The 21,846-nt window shown below is 43.5% G+C and overlaps 1 protein-coding gene across 1 annotated transcript; it reads right to left on the minus strand.

The window, feature by feature from the left end:
- Nucleotides 1–225: 225 nt before the first annotated feature.
- LOC100836920 (binding partner of ACD11 1) lies at nucleotides 226–3,644 on the minus strand. The gene is made up of 5 exons (XM_003580410.3): nucleotides 3,483–3,644; nucleotides 2,367–2,479; nucleotides 2,208–2,283; nucleotides 1,186–1,269; nucleotides 226–1,097 (listed from the first exon to the last, which is right to left on the minus strand). Exons 1-5 carry the CDS (start codon nucleotides 3,486–3,488, stop codon nucleotides 432–434), a joined length of 945 nt encoding a protein of 314 aa, XP_003580458.1. The 5' UTR covers nucleotides 3,489–3,644; the 3' UTR covers nucleotides 226–431.
- Between the last annotated feature and the right edge of the window lie 18,202 nt (nucleotides 3,645–21,846).

A 21,846-nucleotide genomic window follows, 5' to 3' on the forward strand; every position in this document is an offset into this window, starting at 1 on the left:
GTTGGAAAATATGCTCAATTAATATAAAATAAAGTCCTTAAATCAGCGACAAAACCATCGATTCAGCACTCAGGCCATGAGAAATTAGGCCAGTCTGTTTACCAAATCAGCATCAGTGATCCATGCTAAGATGGTACAACATGTGTGATAATACATATTCAGCGATAAATAACAGTATTATCCTCTCAGGATAAAAGAAAGGTAAATGAAAATAGTATCAGAAAATTGGAGATAACACACAAACACTATATTTGACACAACAAGTTGCATGATAATACTGTTTGTCAAATAAAATAGTTGCTACAACTGCAAACTCTTTAGGTCACAATAATCTCAACCATCGAACAGGTGAATTAGAATATGACTACAGCGGCAGTTCAGCCTGAATTCAACAACCACTCATGTATATTTACATTCATGTGTCAAGCAAATCATAGTATCAATCCTTGCGCAGGTTCAGGCTTTTTAGGAGCAGGGGGGAGTGGAGTCGCGTTACTGGAACCCTCTTCAGTAATGGGGACAGTTGCAGCTCTAGATATGGGAATATCTTCAGTTGTTTCAGAGACATGTACCTTTGCAAAATCATCATCTGAATCCTTGTGCTTTGCAGGGTCATCTGAAATGTTACCTTGTGCAGACTCCCTCTCTACAGTCTTGCCCTCCTGCTCGGCAACTATTTTCTCCTTTGCCTTTGCCCCGACATCATTTGCGGCATTTGCAACCTTACTGAAGGCACCGGTTACCCATGCTGCTCCAGTAAGGACATACCTGTTCTTCATGATGGCAGATCCAGCAGTAGAGACACCCTGTTCAGCAGCTGCAAGTGCTGACTTTGTCTTCTCAGAGACTAGATATTTCTGATCCATTTCCTTTACTTTATCATTTACAACTGAAGAACCAACACTGATCTTCTCACTTAAACCGATTCTCTTGTCGAAGGAAGATACCCTAGCAGTTGCAGTTGATGTGAGCTGATGCTTCTCATCCAAAGCTTTTGCTTTGTCGAGTGCATCCCTACCAAGAATGAACCCCTTGGCCAGCATGGTCCCAACAATGTCTTCTGCCTTCTCAAGAACAGCTGACTTTCCATCCTTGGGCTGTGGATGAAAACAATGCTATAAGTTCCATTACCACCAGAAGAATACCACACTGCAGACATCATATATTACAGACTTCTAATCATACCTCTAGAGCAGCTAAAACAGAAGCTGGAACCTCGTAATCAGTGGCTGGTGTGACAATGACAGCCATGTCAACTATTGTGGCACCCTGGAAAAGGAACCAAAGTACATGTGTCACATTTCCATCATACAAGCAGTTCTATCAAGTATAAAACAATTAAGCAGCAGAAAAAGACACATTTCTGCGGTTAGGTACATATGTGCAAACAAATGTTAGTTGGAATGGTGCATTATGTAAACTTGAAAATTCAAAAATGTGAGCATCAACAAATTATTTTGCTTCAAACAATCAATGGAACTAATGTTTTAAAATAGTTTATGACTGGGAGCTGAGATCATGGCAACAATTTACAGAACATGGTTCAGGACATGGTGCCATATCAATGATATTTAGGCGTGTGAACAAATAGTCCATCCATTTGAAAATATAGGCACCATATACTCCCTCCATTTCAAAACATAAGGCATAAAGTAATCTTATACTCCCTCCATTCCTTAAAGAATGGCATATTAGTTTTCATTAAGACAAGGCTTTGACCACAAATTACTATGTTAAAGTGTGGTTTATACGACATGAAACCATAAGTATCATGAAGTACTTTTGATAACGAATCTAGCGATATTAATTTCATGTCATATAAACCACACATTGGCATAGTAATTTGTGGTCAAAGCCTTGTCTTAATGAAAGCTAATATGCCATTCTTTAAGGAACGGAGGGGGCAATATCTAGAATACTACTTTTTAAAACTGAACTAAAGTACTGTAATCAATGCATGCATGCAGGTAATACAAACTAAAGCTGGATAGTTCTTCTCCCGCCATAAAAAAGGTAAAAGCTGGATGTTTCTTAGGGATAGAGGGAACAACACAATTATTTTGTATAATATAAATACGCAGATGTATGGCAGCAAGCATGCAGAGTTGCATCAATTTTGCACCGACAAAACCAGTTGCAAGGTCAACGAATCATCATTGCGTGGGGGACAAGGAAGAATTTTCAGAAGATTGAGGAAGAAAATGTACCGTCAGAAGAATAGCTGTCTCAGCTCCTTGTTTGTCTTTAAAAGTAATGTACGCAACTTGAGACAGCTCATCGGCACTGCAAAACATAAAAAGGTTGATGCAATTCATGGTACACAGTGGATAGCAACACAATGAAGATGGTAGTATGGTACTACAAACCTTTGCATTTCAACATGCAAAATGTCACCAGAAAAGGAAAAGAATTCCTTTACATCCCTTTGCGCTGCTTTCAGTGACAAATTGCTCACCATAACGGTGCTAAGCGTGCTCGTCTAAAACCAACAAAATAATTATGAAAGGAACATTTAGTAAGTCATCCGATAGATGGTACTCTTCTAGGAGATATGTGAATATGCTATGCATACAAAGTTCTCCAGTATCTAAAAAGCGAAATAAAAAGCATGAAACCTAAGTACACTCTTACAAAATAGTGCAGATTTCTATGTACTACCATACTACCATACCAAATTAGATACAAGCGCTACATTGTAAACCGACATAATTGGTTGTCTTCTGCCAACTTTTGCTTCCTTACATTTTGGCATATTACTTGCAATGCAACAAAGAGAAATAATGAAATGGAACTTAACAGGAGCACTATTTCATCAGTTTCTCAGCACAAGTTAGTAGGCATAAACTGAGAACAGGGCCACGATGTGTACTAAAAATACAGGATGGATAAATCAGGAACAGCAGACAGTAATATAACCCAGAACTACAAATCACCAACAGAAGCTCTTCATGACTCGCAAAAGGCTCGCTATAATAGAAATAATTAGAGGACTCTACTGAAAGATCACTTCCTTCAGAACTTACTAAAGCAATCGACTGAACGAACACCTATTTCGAGGACTTGGACACCCCGACAACACTCTACGATGACTTGACTGCAGATTAGGTACACTGGCCATTGCACATTCAGTTCAGAGGTACAATCCCGGGTTCCGGCAGAAATGGGGAGGGATTTCACTTTTTTGAAAGTGAAATGGGGAGAGATTTCAGTACAAACACCAAATGACTGGAGCCACAAATCTCTAGTTTTCCCATCTTTGGTAGAACAGCTTGACTACAGAAAAATATACATAACCCAAATCTAGAGCCCTCAAATTCTAAGCCCGTATTTCTAAGCTCTACCAGACAGACAAACCAAATCCACATAGCTAGATAAGTGCTCGAATCGACAATGACAAGCCATGGCCCCAACAGCGATTTACAAAAAAAAGCGAGCAAAAGAACAAGTGCAGGAGAGAGAAGAGGGGGGCAAGGAGAGCTCACCGCCATGGCTGCGAGCGAGGCCGAGATCTCCGAACCCTAACCGCTGACTTGAATCGGGAAACGGGAAGAAAAAGGGGTTAGAAATATCCTTGAAATGGATCCGCCGTGTCCAGCGGGCTGGGATTTATAGGAGGAGACGGCGGAGTGGGGGCGGAACAGTAGCACGCGGCGGTTCCTGACATCCAACTCCAACAGTAGTAGACTTGGGCGCAGTGACGTGGCGACGTGTGGGGCACGCCTCTCTGCAGCTGGGACCCACCCACTACCTTTGGGCTTTTTACCTTGGGTCCGGCCGGGTCCACGGAATCCGATCGAGCCAGATACACACTGGCTGGCTCATGTGACCCCGCACATCGGCCCACCCCACACCACCAGCGTCATTTTGTACAGATCGACACCGAATTGCATGATCTCAGAGCACATGCATTCTCTTCTTTTCTTGTGAAGTTTTCTCCTTTTCGAAATAGAGGTTCTTGTTTTCTTAAACTCATTTGGCTTCTGATCTGCAGGCTCGGGTATCGATTAAGACACATACTGTAATATACTTTTGCTAGGTTCAATGGTAGTTCATCGTAACGGCCCATAAGATACGGACTGTGCTTCTCGCGGACAGACGACAAGAGAGTGTTGTGAACCACCACAAGGCAACCGACGTGAACAAAGTAAAAGTAATTAGGGGTAGCAATTAGGATTAGCGGCAGTGCTGAGCAAGACAATAATCGCCAAAGAGACCAAATACGAAGATTGCGTCTTTTTTTTCGGAAGTAGCCACGTGCTTGTTCCATTATCCATGAGACAACGAGGTTACAAACGCCTACACACATGGAAACCACAAAAGACAACCAGAAAAACAGTTGTCTTGAATATTTGCATAAAGATATTTTCAATAAGAAAACTACATTTTGATTTTGGATACCCTTACACTAAGCCAAACCGTTGCCCACCACCAATCTTTCCCGCCGCCACGGCGTCATTGAAGGGAAGAGGGCACCCGACATTCTAAAATCTAGAGGAGCACCATCGCAGAAATCACTGCATTTTTGAGAGATGAAACGGACCGTCGCACATGATGAAGACCGAGGCTTTGTGGCACTTCGCCAGGGATCGTCCCCATGCTTGCTAAATCCAAGCGCCGCTATCTTCATACACCGTAGTTGAAGAAGAAGAACGGCACTGTCAACCACTAAGCATGAACCACTCTTCAAAACTATCAGAATTCTGCTTGTTGTTGCCACCACAAGAGTAGACACAAAACAATGACCACCCCAAACTGAACTCACCATAATTAGAGACCAGCTACAAGACCGAGCCGCCTACTTCCCGACGTCACCGATTGAAGCGTTATTGAGGTAGGAAAAAGACAGAGGCAGATTATTCTGACGCGGCGCTGTCTCCACCACCAAACCAGCACCTTCAGGTAAACCTAAACATACCCTAACTACAGACCATAGTACGAATATTATGTCTTGTTGGGTGAAAAATGGTCTAATCTTAAAGCTGCATTTGCCAATTTTTCTATTTTCCTACTCTGAAGTTTGACACTCATTACTTTTCAAAATGTACTACTCTCTCCGTTCAACAAAGGATGTCTTAACTTTGACTAAATTTGAATGCATCTATACACTAAGTCACGTCTAGATACATCCAATTTTTGAAAAACTTGAGACATCTTTTGTTGGACGGATGGAGTATAATTAATCCCATACACTTGGATTATCACGCGTCGCCAATGAGCCTCCATCTAGCCTAAAATCTACCCCTTCCGCCGTGCTCACCGCTGCCGATGCGACCCGATTCCCGACTCCAAATGAATCGCCTTCCTTTTGCCTTGAACTCGTCGCGTCAAGAGGAGGTGGGTGATGAAGAGATGGGATGGGCGCTACAAACAACTGATGGACCGAAAACTTCGAAGGGTTTTGGTGCATAAATCACTAGACGTGCTACCCGGGTGAGCAAAAAAGAAGATGAGGGGTTAGCTGTAAAAATAAAACTAGCAACCCCCCCCCCCCCCCCCAGCCCACCCCACGAACTTTCCCGTGCTCCACGTCGGATGACACGTGGCCTAGAACATGCACAAATTCAAAATTTGGACTTCGAATGCAGTGTTTGCAAGTTTGTGGACTAGCAAAAATGCTATTTGGCTCTCGAGATCCAGTGCTCCTGGTATCTAGACCATTAATTTCTCAAACCAACAGCCTAGATGGACCGATCGATAATAGTATAGAACCCTACTCTTTTAGTATGGCCCCGTATTTCAGGAACCCAGTGAGTTGTTTATTCATGAAATGGTCCCGTTCCAGCCTAGGTGTTAAATGGGCTGGCTCATCAAGACAACCTGGACCGCCGCAAATAAACATGGACTGGCTCATCAAGGCTACTTGGACCTGATCAAATAAATATATATATTTTCGCTCAAAAAAAGAAATATTTTTTTCCACTTAGCATTCGTAATGTCCCAGGTTGGCTGGTCCTTCGTGAATTTGGCACGAGAATTGCTTCGGTCGGCCGGAACAATTTGACATTTGCTGGCCAGTTCCAAAATCGGCACATGTTTGATTTTGAAATTTGCTGGTCCATTTTTTTTCAAATCAGAAAACTTTTTTTTATTGTCGCATGGTTACATTTTTCTATATTAACACGTGTCGTCTCACTCTCCCGACCAACACCTGACACCGCCCGGATCATTCCGTGTTCAGTTGGTCCCTGATTCGTCCGCCCGAGTAGCTCATCGATAGGATTTGCGAACCATCTAACCATCGATAGGATGTGCCATCCTCATCACACGCAAAATGCCAACCCATCTTTATTTTTCCCCGCACACAACTAGGTAACCAGTTTTAGTCTAACGAAAATTGTTGTGCAATCACAAACCAGCAAGCAGCAACCACATCCATTGCAATTAAACTATAGATCTTACACCAGTTCTAATATTTATTGAGGCCTCGTTTCTCTCGTGCAACAAAAATTCTTGCTCCCAAATCACTTACTAATCAGCCTCCTAATTTGATGGATCAGGAGTTGTATCTGCAGTTCGCACGGTTGTGGTTCCATGATTCGAGGGTAGCCGCGCGCAAGGCCGGTGCGCAGCTCGTCGTCCAGCACTGCGCCATGGCAGATCGACCGCAAGAGCTGCAGATACATGCAGGGCGACCGCAAGAGCTGACAGCAATTAGAACAACAAACCGTGGTCTCAAGATCGAAATCAGGAGGAAAAGAAGAAGAGGATGCGGTCGGCCATTCCCGCGGTACTGCATCAAGTTGTAGGCGGCCTCACGAGGAAGGCAAACCAGCCAGGCAGAGCTGTCTGCGGTGGAGCCGGTCGGCGTCGATGCCCGGAGGGCCCGGGGCGGAGGCTGGCGGCGGCCAGATCGAAGCCGAAGCCCTTGTCGGGGCCCCCATGGACGAAGGGACGCGGCGGTGCAGGCATGTCTCTGGAGTCGCAGGGTCGCAGCTCTAGCGGCACGACACCGACGGGCTTGATGGCGTGACGCGCGGCGAGTTGATTTCTTTGGCCGATTCCTGGAGCCCATGGGTTCCGGCGAACCCGGCCGTCGCAATGGACAGAGCGAATCTTCGCCCTGGCGCCATGAGTGGGCTCGCTGCCGGCGACGGGATCTTCTAGTGGGAGAGCAGAAGCAGCAGGATCTTCCATGGCCAGATGGCCCGCCAGCCACTGCCCTGCCCATCTCCGCCGCACCGCGACGGCGGAGGAGCGACAACAGAAGCTTGATGACGGGATGGTGCGAGGTAGGGGCAGATGGGGGAATGGATCGAGCGTGGGTTGAGGGAGAGATATTTACAGTGGTGAGTGGGCCCACTGGTCCAGGAACATGTGCCGGTCCAGGTAGGGGCATCCGTGCTGTACCATGGTGTGCCAGCCCACCTGATCCATCGGGGCACATGTGCGGGTCCAGGAAAAGGTAGCCCGTCCCCACGCAAGAACTTCAAACTTTCCCATGAAAGACTAACTGGGCGGCCCAGTATTCTTTACTGTTTTTATACACTATACTGGACCAAAAAGCTGCCGTCCACGGTGATTATCTGGCCCAAAAGATGGATAGGGATTGGTCCATGTTACCAGGAGCACTGGATCTCAGGAGCCAAAAATCCATGTTCGTGGACTAGAGTGTTTCCACGCACCAAGTTGTAGACCTCCGATGCGATTTGCTCCAAAAAAAAGAAGAAGAAAGATGTTCTCTTGGATAAATCTTTCGGATCGTGGATCCAAACGTTTTGTGATCATGAATAATTAGCTTATATGGGTGTTAGTTGAAAAAATATAGTCAAAAGACACATTAGATACATTCCTAAATAAGTAAATATAAGATGTCTCATTTTTCGAAAAAGGAGATGGTTCAGTTTTGTGCTAAGTCATGTCTTTTAAACTTTGACAAATTTATAAAGAAATATAGCACCAATATTTAAAATATCAAATAAGTATGCTACGTAGACATATGTCATGATGGATTTAACAAACTAATGTTGGTAGATTTTCCCTATAAAGATTGTCGGTCCTTAACAAGTTTGACTTAGAACGAATTTAGAAGATATTTTTTTTAAGATTAATAAATTATTGTAGTGAATTCGGCGTTTAATGCAATTCACTATTAGATAAAACACACAATTATTACGGTGAACTATACAGCAACCGTTATGTACTTCTTCCGTTCAAAAATAAACGACGTGAATTTGTATAAGAATATATATAATTTCACGGTAGCGGGACGGAGGGAGTATTTAACTGTATACCGGGAATCCTTGGCGCAGCTACCGGTCGACGGGTCGAGGGCGAGCATGCGGGGCTGTGATGGGCCAGGAAGAGCGTGAGAGTGCTAAACGGAATGTTGGGCTCGGGAGTCGGGAGAGGGACTGAACCGCGAAAGCCCATCACGTGTACGGCATCGAAAGCGCTTACCGTTGTTCTGCTTTTGCGTCAGCTGCGGGGACTGGGATCCGGTACCCTGCCAGAGGCAGGGCACACCGTGCCCTGACCCCCCAGATACCTTCTGTTTCCCATCGGACGGCCGGCAACAGCTACAGGCAAAACAGCAAGGGACCCCATAGATCCACCCTCCGTTAGCCCAGTACAGCAAGGCACAACAGTTACAGGCAAAACGAGCAGCTAGAAGCAAAACAGGTTTAGACGGACAGGCACATAAAAGAAAAATGTAAATATTTGGCAGGCACGTACAGGCAATATTTGACAGTAATTCCAATTCTGTAAAGAAAATCCAAGCAAAAGCATGTACAGAGGCACGTAGTACATCGATTCCAGAGTACAAAATACACAGGCAAAAGCTGGACACATATGTAGTTGAAGCACTTAATCTGAAATCTGTTCTTACATGATCATTCTAGTAGATATAATTGGCCCTTTTACTTGTACAGTTAGACCACAAAATACCATACTCAACCCTATCCAAAAAACTATAGTCAGCCATGTCCAAAATACGATACTCAACCCTGTCCAAAATGCTATTCCAGTCAATTTGAGACTCTACATGCTAGAAAACATATCATTGTCATAAATATAATCATCACAACAAGGGGCTGTCAATAGCTGCGTGTAACTAATGAGGTCAGCACACTCTTGAAGCTCCAGATTTGCCCCTTTGAACTTGTCATCTTTTTCCACTCCTACTTGAGACTCTACACCATCATCTTTCTTTTGTTGCTGCCAATAAAAAATTTCTAGTAAGTAGTTTAGGAATGGTTTGTGACAACATATCATGTAGGGATTGCAGCATACTTTTGCTCCTCTATTTTTTGATGCAGCAACTTTAGTTGGCTTCCGCCTCCCCTTGAGTAACTTGTCAAGCCAAGTTTTCTTTTTCCTTAATTTTTTTGATTGAACTCAGCACTAAGAAACTCCTTTGTTAGTTCAAGATTTGGGTCAACATTTTCTTGATCATTACATGTCTTGTTCGTAGCATTGGTAGTTGCATTGAGTTTATCCTCTAGTTGAGGACGAACGCTGTCAAGTGCATTTTCTAACATCAAACAACATTCTTGAGAAGTGGCTACTTTATATGCCATTGTGTGGAATTTGTGAGACAAATTCTTGTACCGAAGTTGAGCTTCCAATTTTGGATTTTCTACCACGTTCCTTCCTTGTCTATCTAGTATGCTTCCATTGCGTGCTTCTCTAGTCCATCTCTTCAAGTAGTAATGTTTTGGCAATGTCTTTATATTCATTAGATCAAGAACTTTGATACCATGTCCACACAATATTCCTGTCCTGTTGAACATTCCACAACTACAAGAAACTGTTTGGGTCAAAGGATCACCTGTCACTATGCGCTCCTCCTCAAACTTTAAATCACCATGCAAACTCCCAATAGCAACAGCAAATTTGTAGTTTCCATCTAATACTCATGCAGCCATGGATCTTTCATATTCACTTTGGAAAGCTTCAAAAATAATTGGAGTGTACTCTTTGCTTGCTAGCACCAACATAAGTGTGTGCATCTTGATTCTTGGTAACTTCTTCCTTGACTCAAATTCAGATTGCAATTCTGCTTTTCTTTTTACCTCCACTGTCCTCTCAAAATGCATCAAGAACCGAACAATATGGAAAGCTTCTTCAAATTCTTCTTTGTCCTCATAGCCATACATACAATCACTAACATCAGTGAGGATATGAGACTCTTCATCTTCATCTCCTCCCTCATCTTTCTCTTTCCCTTCATCTTTCCCTTCATCTTTTCCTTCACCCTTCATTGGACATAAATGTTTGATAGCATTCTGCATTATATGAAAGGTGCACAATCCATGATACGATTCCGTAAAGACTTTTCCTATAGCTTTTCCCATTGCTACATCTTGATCTGTATAAATAGTTCTAGGTTGTCTTCCATTATGTGCAGCAAGAAAAGTCTCAAAAAGCCATGTAAATGAGTCACATGTTTCATCAAATAGTAGCGCAGCTCCAAAAATCACTACAAGAGAAATAGCCCGTAGAGACATTATTTTTGGTTCGTAGAGACACTATAATTGTTTCTACATAACTTTAGACACATTTGGTACAATGCCACAAAACTGCCACTACGGACAGTGTCGCTATGTGTGATGAGACACTAATAAAACGTCTCTATTGTTTTAGACATTGCATAGAGACACTATACCGTCTCTACGTTCAATACGACAATTCGTAAAGACATTGCATTGTGTCTCTATACTTTTTAGACATTTCATAGAGACACTATATTGTCTCTACATTCAATGCGACATTTTGTAAAGATATTAAATTGTGTACCTATACTTGTTGGAAATATGCCCTAGAGGCAATAATAAATTTGTTATTATCATATTTCATTGTTTTTGATAAATGTTTATTGCCCATGCTATAATTGTATTGATTGGAAACTCAAATACATGTGTGGATAAATAAACAAATACCGTGTCCCTAATACGCCTCTACTAGATTAGCTCGTTGATTAAAGATGGTTAAAGTTTCCTAACCATAGACATGTGTTGTCATTTAATAACGAGATCATATCATTAGGAGAATGATGTGATGGACAGACCCAAACCTAAACATAGCTTTTGATCGTGTCACTTAAGTTTAAGTTGCTTATGTTTTATTATGTCAAGTATTATTTCTTTAGACCATGAGATCATGCCACTCCCTAGTACCGGAAGAATACTTTGTGGGCATCAACCGTCATCTCGTAACTGGGTGATCATAAAGGTGTTTTTCAGGTATCCCAGAAGGTGCTTGTTGGGTTGTATGGATCAAGACTGGGATTTGTCACTCCTTGTGACGGAGAGATATCTCTGGGCCCTCTCGGTAATATAACATCCTAATGAGCTTGCAAGCATGCGACTAATGTGTTTAGTTGCGGGGGTATTATATTACGGAACGAGTAAAGAGAACTTGCCGGTAACGAGATTAAACTAGGTATGGCGATACCGACGATCAAATCTCAGGCAAGTAATATATCGCGAGACAAAGAGAATTGGATACTGGATTAATTGAATCCTCGACATAGTGGTTCAACCGATGAGATCTTCGTGGAATATGTGGGAACTATTATGGACATTCAGGTCCCGCTATTGGTTATTGATATTTGATCATGTCCACATATTCTCGAACCCGTAGGGTCACACACTTAACGTTTCATGTTGCTTGGGTTAGATGAGATAAATGATGATGATATCGAATTATGATTCGGAGTCTTGGATGGGATCCTAGACGCAACGAGGAGCTCCGGAATGTTCCGGAGATAAAGATTTATATATGGAAAGTTGTTTTCAGGGTTCTGGAAAGTTTGGAATATTTCCCGGTTTTGACCGGGAAGCTTCTAGAAGGTTCCGGAGGGATCCGGAGGGTTCCACCTTGAGGCCCACCTATCCCTGGGCTAAATGGGCCTGTGAGGGAGCACCCTGGCCTTAATGGGCCGAGGGGCTAGCCCACAGGGCCCATGCGGCCAGGAGGAGAGTCCTGGCCGCGGGAGAGTCCTGGCCACGGGATAGTCCTGGCCGGCCACGCCTCCTCTACCCCTATATAAATAGAAGGGGGGGGCAAGGGAGAGAGACACCCCAAGCTTTCAGTTGGATCTCTCTCCCCTGAGCCCTCCTCTCCTCCTCTTCTCACGCGCACGGCGTAGCCCTGCCCGTGAGAATATTCACCATAGTCACCACGCCGTCGTGCTGCCGGGATCTCGTCTACCTCTCCCTCTCGCTTGCTGGATCGAGGAAGGAGGAGACAACGTGAAGCTGAACGTGTGGATACCAAGGAGGTGCTGTCCGTTCGGCACTGAGATTGATCTCATTGAAAGTTCCACTACACCAACAACGATCTCGTGATCGTAACGCTTAGCGGTCTACGAGGGTATGGTGTTCATGATCCCTCTCATTACATACATCTAGTATATATATTCTTGGGTTTTCTTCCGCACTTCTCGTAGGAAATTTTTTGTTTCCTATGCAACGAACCTAACAATACTCATGTGCTAGAAAATATACATTGAAAAAATCATGTTGAAACCAATCCTTGAACTGAAGACCTTAAGGAAAACTACACACTCACCTAACCATCTCAACCTGATACCAATTCTTGCTTATACTTCTAATGAAATTATTATGAGTAGTCTGCTACATGTCTCAAACTTGTTAAGAATGTCTCTACACAACATAAAATGTGTCTCAAATAGTGTCTCTAATCATACCGTAAGTTCATTTCATCAAGTATCTCAAAACCATGTCTCTACATGAGTCTTGTGACAATGTATTAAATGTCTTAAAAAATGTCTCTACACCATAATGTCTCAACTAGTGTCTCTATATTTAAGACATTATCCATAGCGCCTCATAGACTGCCTCTACATGAAACTCTGTCTCTAAATTGTCTCTAGGTAGAGACAAAGAGTATATTGTCTCAATGAAAATGTCTCTACAAGACATTTGTGTTGTAGTGAATGGTGGTTTCTCTGAACTGATTGAGCCTAAGAAAGATACCAAATGGCCTATATTCTTTGTTTGTGCCAAAAGTAGTATCAAATGTCACGACATCACCAAAGTGTGCATAGTCAAGAACCATTTTAGCATCAGCCCAGAATATGTTGGTTATATGCTCCTCACAATCCAACTGCAAAGCATATTGGAAAGATGGGTTCTCAACAATTTTGTCATGGAAATACTTCAACATACTACCGGCCTGTCCAAAAGCTAACTCCCGCTGCCGCTTGCTTCGCAAATGATTCTTTTGGTCACGACAAGTATAGCCGAGGTTAAGTGGTCCAGCAACTTGACGACAAGCAAACTCATGTGCAGCTTTTGGCATAATTCCAGAATCCTCAACAGTCTCTATGTCAAAAGCTTGAATTTCAGTAATTTTCCTTTGTGATGCCATCAAGTGGCAGGTTTGTGGCAACTGAAGTTAGTGATTGTGTTCCAACACAACATCAATGATTTCATAATTTCCTGCCATTCGATCCAATGTTATAATCATACGAGCTTTGCAATCCGTTCTTGTTTTAGCTCTAAAACGCTTTGGCACATAATCTAACATTTGCTTTTTTTTTCGAAGACCCTCATTGGAACAAACAAATCTGCATAAAGTCGTTTGACCATCAAACTTGCTAACATTTTTGTTTCTTTCCTGACATCAAACCCTGCACGACCCCCATATGCAACCCAAAACACCCAAGCTTCATCTACATTTCTGAACCGCATACCGACTTGAGGTATCCCCTTGTCAATTTCTCCCATTGCACAATGATCAAATCAAATTCTGTCATGAAATCAAACAACGCATGTCCCCAATCACCCAGAATTTGCACGATTATGATAGCACACACATCACTCGGTTGCACAACAAGTCACAAAATTCAGCAAAAATAATTAGATGGCACAGACCTGCTGCTGCTGCTGCTAGAGTCTGACGATGCGGGGTCGGCCGGACCAGAGGAGGCCGTCGGTGCGTAGAGGGCCGGCGCGGGATGGGGCGTAGCCGAACAGAGGAGGCCGTCGGAGGAGCCCCCAGGCGCCGGATGCGGGTGGCCGCGGTCGGGGGAGGAGATTTGGTGGCGGGTGGCAGCGTCGGGGGCAGGAGATCCGGCGGCGGGCGGCAGCGTCGGGTGGAGGAGAGCCCGCGGCGGGCGCCAAGGAGAAGCCCGCCAAGCTTTTTCCCCCGATGAGATTTGCCTGCGCTTCGTACTGGTAGGCATAGCTGATGATGGAAACGCTGTGAGCTGTCCGATGAAAATGGATGGTGGATCTGGGGGGTCAGGGCACGGTGTGCCCTGCCTCTGGCAGGTCACCGGATCCCAGTCCAACTCGGAACGGATCTAATCCATATAAATATACTCAAGTACAAAAGAGGCAAAATTAGGAATAGAAGTAAACGAGATCGGAGATGTCGGTGCTTCGATGTGCGGCGAGGAAGCTCGTTGGCCTGCGAACACTAGCGGCGGCGGCCACCTCACCGGTTGTTCAGGCCGCGGAACAGTGGTTGCTGGGAAGGCTCATCCACAGCGGCCGGCCTACTGGCGTTGTTCACCCTGCAACCCATGATGACTGGCTTGCTCATCTTCATCTACCACCAAACCAAAACAAGAAGGTACATTACCAAAATTCACATCTTTGAATCGGTTCGTACACCGATTGCTAACTAGCTTTGCAAACTAATAGTACCCCATCCTTTCTGATTTACTTATCCGTACGACATAACAGTCTACAGTTTGATACTTTGACCATCAGTTTCTTTGAAAACATGTTGTTTTAAACAAAAATATGTAGACGTTATGAAATTATATAGTTTGTGTTAAGTTTAGTAGTATCAATTTTATGTTATCATTGTTGATAACTTTTTTAAAAATTGATAGTCAACAATAGAAAAAAAGAGGACAAGTGTTTGGAAAATGGACAGAGTAACTCAGATCCATGATCTAGCAATCAGTACATACTACATACCACACCCATATGTTCACCAAACCATCTTGGCTTGTCGGTTGAAGCGGTTTCAAGATGCATGGCTCATCTTCTTGAAACAAGGACAGGCAGAACTGAGCAGAATAACCAGCCTTCCTGGCTACTTTGCAAATCATGATAAAGGCAATAATCATGCATAATCTCAGGGTGTCACACATTCTTTTCTTTCTTTACCAAATACCAGAAGGTACTAAGTATTTAGTTTGGATGATCTCATGATCTGAGGGCACTTTGGAGGATATGTAATTTTGAATCGTTTCCTCTATTTGATTTTTTTAATTAAATCCTGTTTTGCTTACTGCTCTTAGTTATTAGTGCCTGCCTAATTATATAGGCAGCCAACCAAACAAAACCTAGATCTTTCCTAGATAGTCATCATGCATCCTTATAAGTCGACTGCCACGAGCTAGCTGTTTCAAGTGGTGTATCCATCTGGATCCTTTAGCAGCCAAGCATGCACGAATCTGTTTCTTGCCACTTTATTTCTGCTGCCAACTTCAATATTTTTTCCAGCACGCCAGTGCTTATAACATGAAAGAAACTCATCCTGTGTTTGTGCTGCAAAACTTGCTGCAGACCATCCAGATCCAACAGGAGCTCCACAAGAAGAAAGAAGAGCTGTACAATCTGCTTGCCGAAGTGGAAAGAAATGCATACTACACAGATAATGGTGCTCGTGTCATTAGACAGCGACACCAAAACATAAAGCTACTCCAGCATCTTTCTGTACAAGTCAACCCTAAACCTAACGACCGCAAGTGGTATAACATCATACTTGGACACGCATGGTACCTTTTCATATTCCTTTATTTTAACAATAGTTCGTATTTTCATAATATTGTCTGACTGGCTTGCAGGCGCTGGTATAAAATATCACATAAATTAAACTTCTACTGGATCTATGCGGCCTCTATTATAACTGGTCTTAAGATTAACACGCTGAGGCATCACACTGACGGCACGGAAGAGGAAGGTCTTGAAGGGAAGAATATAGCCTTGGGGGATACGAACAATGTTGAAGAACAAAAGGTTCATGCTGATTAGTTTCCTAGCACAATAAGTATGAAATCTTGGTGATCTTTGATTGCACTGGTCCAGACTGATACTGCAGCAAAGAAGGGACCAAGGCAGTTTGATGTTGAATTATTATATATAGTTATTAGTTTTCTGTAATCTAGAAGTGTTGGTGTAACTGATACAACTTTTGCTGAGATGTATAATGGGAAATCTGTAATGCTATATTCTGAAGAAAACAACATGGTGCTGGAAATTTATGCGAGTTATGGTTGAATTACTTTCAAATGTTGTTCGAGCTGTTCTGCTGCACCTTGTGTTCAAGCAGCCTGTTGAAGTGTCGAGACATATTGCATCCAAGAAAAGATCTATGTGTTCAGTGTTGCTTTCGTGACTATTTTCTTTGCAGTGGTGGTGTCCTGGAAGACCGGCAGCTGCAATGGTTCTCATCTAGCTCGGAGAAGATCTTGACACCTGGGAATGGTTTGGCATGTGTGGGGATTGATTTGGCTGGGAACTGGTAAATTTATGTCCTTCACGCTCTTTTACTTGGGCATTTAAGCTTTTTTGCAGATAGGATTAATATTTTTTTTTACAGGAGATTAGTATGTTTAAATGTTCTTGTTGACGCATAAAGATGGTACTATATGCATTAGTTTGATCCATTGGAAATAACACGAGCGTGTAGATCGTGAGGGACAGCGAGTTAACAACAAACCAGTATCGTGAGTTAACGACAAACCAGTGTCTGAGAGGCGAGGGAAACGCAGTGAGTTTACATGCCTTCGCAACTATTCAACCCCCAGTCAAATTCTTCGCATCCCGAAATCCCAGCAACGTCCCAGGGAGGCGCGCCACAATCCCTATTTACATCACAGGAGTATATCATCAGTTCAAAGTTCAGACCATGTTGCCCTCACACATTAATTTGCTGTCTCTTCAACTGACAGAAAATAACATGTACTGGGTACATTGATCACAACGAGTTAAGAGATTCAGATTTTTACACCAATAGCCTACTGTAAATCGCCACCAGTGGAACCAATTCTAATGCTTTCTCCCGGTAAGAATTTAGGGTTTGTGGCCTACCCCCTATTCCTCTGTTTTATCGGTGGTGCTGCTCACAATGCATATTGAGGCTAGGAGGTGAGACCTCATGTACTGCGATTTCCGAGTCTTGATCCGTATGTAGCTAAGATTTCAAGTTTCAACAAACTTGTTCCAGGTTGAGTCTAGGTTTAATCAATAACAACAATACAACTTAATCTGGCACTTATCCTTGACGTCCCTGGACACGCATGTGTGAGTCATGCATTATTAAATACACAATTTAATTATGTAGGTTAATTTCCATGAGGGCTGTAATCTGATAACAAATCTAGGTCCTTCCAATTAGTATTGTATCCGGGTGATGTTTCCCGTATAACAATATTTTATTCCAATACTAATCTTCCTTAAATATGTTACTTCCTCGAGTCCAAATTACATGGAGTAATCATTCCAGATCAACAATAATTCCATATTGAGGTACTATTTTCAAATGGGATTAAATCGTTGCATGACACACAAAATTCCTACATCTCCCACTTGTCCAAAACATTTAATCAAATAACTAGAAGACCCATTTTATCTAACTAAAATAATTCAAGAATAATTCCTGGCTAATTGGCTTAGTCAGTGAAGTAATGATCATACTCGTATTGATTGGACAAATAATCCAAAACCAACAATATGAAAGTGGTGATATCTTTCCTTAGTGTGTTTACCTTTCGAAAATCCTGATCACTTCAGCACTTCGGCATTATCAAGATAACAATAGTATATGATGATCAACCCGTGCGATTGAAAAATATGACAGTATGTGGCCGCGGTAAAAAAAAACAAGAGCTCAAAGCAATACACGTGCACTGACGAACTAAAATTCTTTGTTTTTTTTGACATGGACGTGTCAAGTCATATTTTTCCGATCGCTTTGCAGGATTCCTTTGACCCAATAATTCCAGGAAATGTCAACCTTCATGCTAATCAAAATAGCAATTATTCCAATGGCATGGCTAAGGTTTGTTTGCATGGATAATATACCAAAATAAATAATGAGGTAATAACACTTGGGGTACAACAACTTGTATCGTGCGAGTAGTTTGGTCTAACAACTTGCAAAATGGGGTCAAGTGGTACAAGAACTTGACTTGCGGGTGCACTTTTGGTCGGATTAGTCCGAAATTAGCCACGTCAGCGCCACGTGGAGTTCATACCGGCTTGTACATTTGCGTATAAGCCATTCGCTATGTTTTTTAGGTCCTTTCGTTTCTCGGGCAAGTTCTATTTTTGCAAAAAAACATCCTATAAGATTAATTTTTCTCGCTCCGCTCCCTGCCCCTTCAATTACTTCCTCTACCCCTCGTCTCTCTCCCGCGCGCACAAACCGAATTGTTCCATTTTCCACCACCGACCTCGAGGTTGTCGCGGGCGATCACTACAGAATTGGCGGCGGCGCGGCGGCGACATGACATAGAGTTAGGGGATTTGATTCCTAGGCTTTTTTGCAAAAGCGAATAAGCACGAGGGGATTTCCGTAAAATGAAATAGTCATCCGGCGCGTGCCAAATCCAACGTTGGCAAGCCACGTGTCGCTACTCCATTGGTTCTGACTAAAAGTGCACCGCAAGTCAAGTTCTTGTACCACCTGACCCCATTTTGCAAGTTGTTGTACTAAACTGCTCGTGCAATACAAGTTCTTCTACCCCTAGTGTTATTACCTCATAAATAATTATAGGATGTCATTTATTTTTTCTTTTCCTAAGGAGTTCAAACATTATTCCTCTCTAAATACCTTTACCTTTACAAAAGTATTTCAACAGGTTTTTAACTTTCCATAGATGAACAATTCAAAAATATTATCTATGTCTTTCCATTTCCTAAACATGAGAAAATTGTTAACATTCCTTTCATATGAAATTTAGGAAACAATAACCAAGCTTTTACTTTCCATCAATGTGACTTTGACTTTACAACCTGTAACAGTATTAGCATACTCAAAACATAAAAGTACTTTTATGGCTTTCTTATGAAACGGCTTAGGATAGACATGTGCAGGCACATCTATATATCTATATCTATATAATATATAAACTTGATCCCTACTAAAGTGCATTTAATGTTTAAAAACTATACATGCAAAGTGTCCACATCACCATCCACATCATGCAACCCACAAGCAATTCATTTTGGTGGCATCTTCTACAATTCATTTTTTTTAGCACCTAACACTTTTCGTTTAAGAATTTCACCAAGTACCCATATTATATAAAGTTGATCCCACTAAGGTGCATTTAATGTTTGCAAACTATACATGCAAAGTGTCCACATCACCATCCACATCATGCAACCCACAAGCAATTCATTTTGGTGGCATCTTCTATAATTAATTTTTTTTTAGCACCTAACACTTTTTAGCTAAAAATTTCACCAAGTACCCATATTTGTCTAGAATTGGTGTCCACATCACCATCCACATTATAAAACCCACGAGCAATTCATTTTGGTGCCACCTTCTACAATTCAAAGATTTAGCTCATAAGACTTTTCACCTAAAAATTTCACCAAGTAACCATATTTAAAAAAAATTATGAATATTCAGGTTCCGTAGATTCTTCTTTTTTATTTCTCCAGAATGGTTAATGTTCATGTACATAAAAATCTCCTATTGTTTTGATGCATAAGTGTTTTGTATGATAAAGTCATTCGGTTCTATAATATGCATATTTCTTTTGCATTTGATCATTTTTAATCATTTATTCGTAACATTAAATGCAAATAGAATTTTCGCGGTAACGTGCAGGGAGTCACTTAGTTATCTTACAACCAACCCAGAGACTGGACGACCAAGAAAATCTCACCAACGCGCTAACTTTTTTTTCTTGAAATGGCCCAGGTTTCACATGTGCCGGCCCAGAAGTTTTTGAATGTTCGCAAGAACCATGCCTGAACGGTGGCCCAGTATTTGCTACTCCCTCCGTCTCATATTAAGTGACTCAAATTTGCTCAAATACGGATGTATCTATGTCTAAAAAAAAATGTAGATACATGTAATAAAAATCGCTTAATATGGGATGGAGAAGTACTATTTCTCTACGCAATATTGGGCCAGATTGGGAGAGATGGACTAACACACGTGCATTAGGATGGCCCTAGTGATCATGATTCGTGACGGACCACTAATCCCTAATCATGGTCATTTGCAGGCCAGGCAAGGATTCAAACCCACTACCTCACGGTGGATATTCATAGGGGACGAGGGAATGACCGCTGCGTTCTGCGGCCTAGCTTGAAGTACATCCGAAGGCCCACTACAAATCCGTGAAGCGCAAGTATCTTGGCTTGCGGCTCAAGATAAAAACAAATAAGAAAACCGAATCAGTGTTTATCTCTAAATTGTAATTGACTTGGACCCTGCGCCCGAGACCTAGCCTCCTATATAAAGTAGTAGGAGGGGGAGCCGGGGTGAACATATTTTCATCTCTCATACACGCCAGATCCAATCTGCGCCATAGCCTCCGCCCAACCCTGTAATCTCTCATACCAATATATAGATGTCGTCGCGCGGGGCTCCGACACCGGGGATGCGCGGGCTCCCCCTTTTAGGTTCGGCAGTGGGCTGCGGGGATCACTCTGGCGATCGCCGGCGAGGCTAATGCAAAGCCTGCGAAGACATTAAGAACGCATGCACACTCTTTTTACCCAGGTTCGGGCCACTCGGAGGTGTAAAACCCTACGTCCTGCTTGTCTGAGCTTGTATTATTGTAAAACAGAGGGTTTACAAGTTCTCGGGGGAGGGTCCCCGGGTGCTCTCTTTTTGGCTAAGTGCTCCTTGCTACTTTTGGCTAAGGCTAGTGTAGAACCATGAGTTGTTTTACCGAAAACAACCGAACCCTTTGACCGTTGGCGGAGGTCCTCCTTTTATAGCCAAGGGGATACCACATGTGCCATGGTGCATGGATTACAAGTGTCGAGCAGGGAGCTTGGGCAGCTCCTCCTCGGTGCGCTGGCATGCATGCATGAGCGCCAATCCCGCGGCTAGGTGTCTAAGGCCTAAAAAATAGGCCTGGACAACCACTGTTCGCCGGACTAGACGGATAACGCCCCACCTGTCGGCTCATTAAATGCGCCGTGCGCCTCACTCCTTGTCCTGGCGAAAATGCACACTAGACCCCTGTCACGCACCCACGTGGCGCCGCTGCTCTGTTCGCTCGGCCCCGCCCCCACGGCGGAACCCTGCGCCCGGGAACACCTCTTCCCGGCAAGTGCCTTCCCGGGAGGTGCCCAGGCGGGATTATTCGCAGAAGCCCCGCTAGCCCTGCCGGGCTGGTAGCTTGCCGGGCAGCCTGCACGTTTGCTGCCCGGGGTGAGATCCTTCCAGGAACCTAGCGATGCGACCCACGCGTCGTGCAGCGGTGGCACCCCAGGTGCCACTAGTGCGACAGTAGCCCCCGGGCGTGGGCCGGCAACACCTGTTCCCAGGCGAACCTTCCCTGGTCGGTTGCCGGGCTACGCCCCAACTGACGCATGGGTCCCAACTCGTCTTGGCCCGCGTCTCTTCGCCGTTCCACCTACCCCGCCGTTATAGACGACATAGTGGACGCGAGATTTTTGCCGTAACCTCCCCCTTAAACAGGAAAGTTAAGGCCACTCTTCGCATTATCCTTTGATTAGCAATTATCCCAGCGCGCCCGTAGAGTGCGGAACCGGCCGTTCCCAAACGGCGGAGTGTTATAAAGCTTTTACTGCTGCGCTGAGGGGAAAACACTTAGCCCCCCAGCCTTCTTCCTCCAACTTTCTGCATCTTGCGCCCGCCCAAGAACCTTGCTAGCCTCCGCCCTTGCTCCCCATGGCGCCCCCACCACCAGGAAAGGAAAGG

This window comes from Brachypodium distachyon, chromosome 5, assembly GCF_000005505.3.
Source record: "Brachypodium distachyon strain Bd21 chromosome 5, Brachypodium_distachyon_v3.0, whole genome shotgun sequence".
In the NCBI taxonomy this organism is placed as follows: domain Eukaryota; kingdom Viridiplantae; phylum Streptophyta; class Magnoliopsida; order Poales; family Poaceae; genus Brachypodium; species Brachypodium distachyon.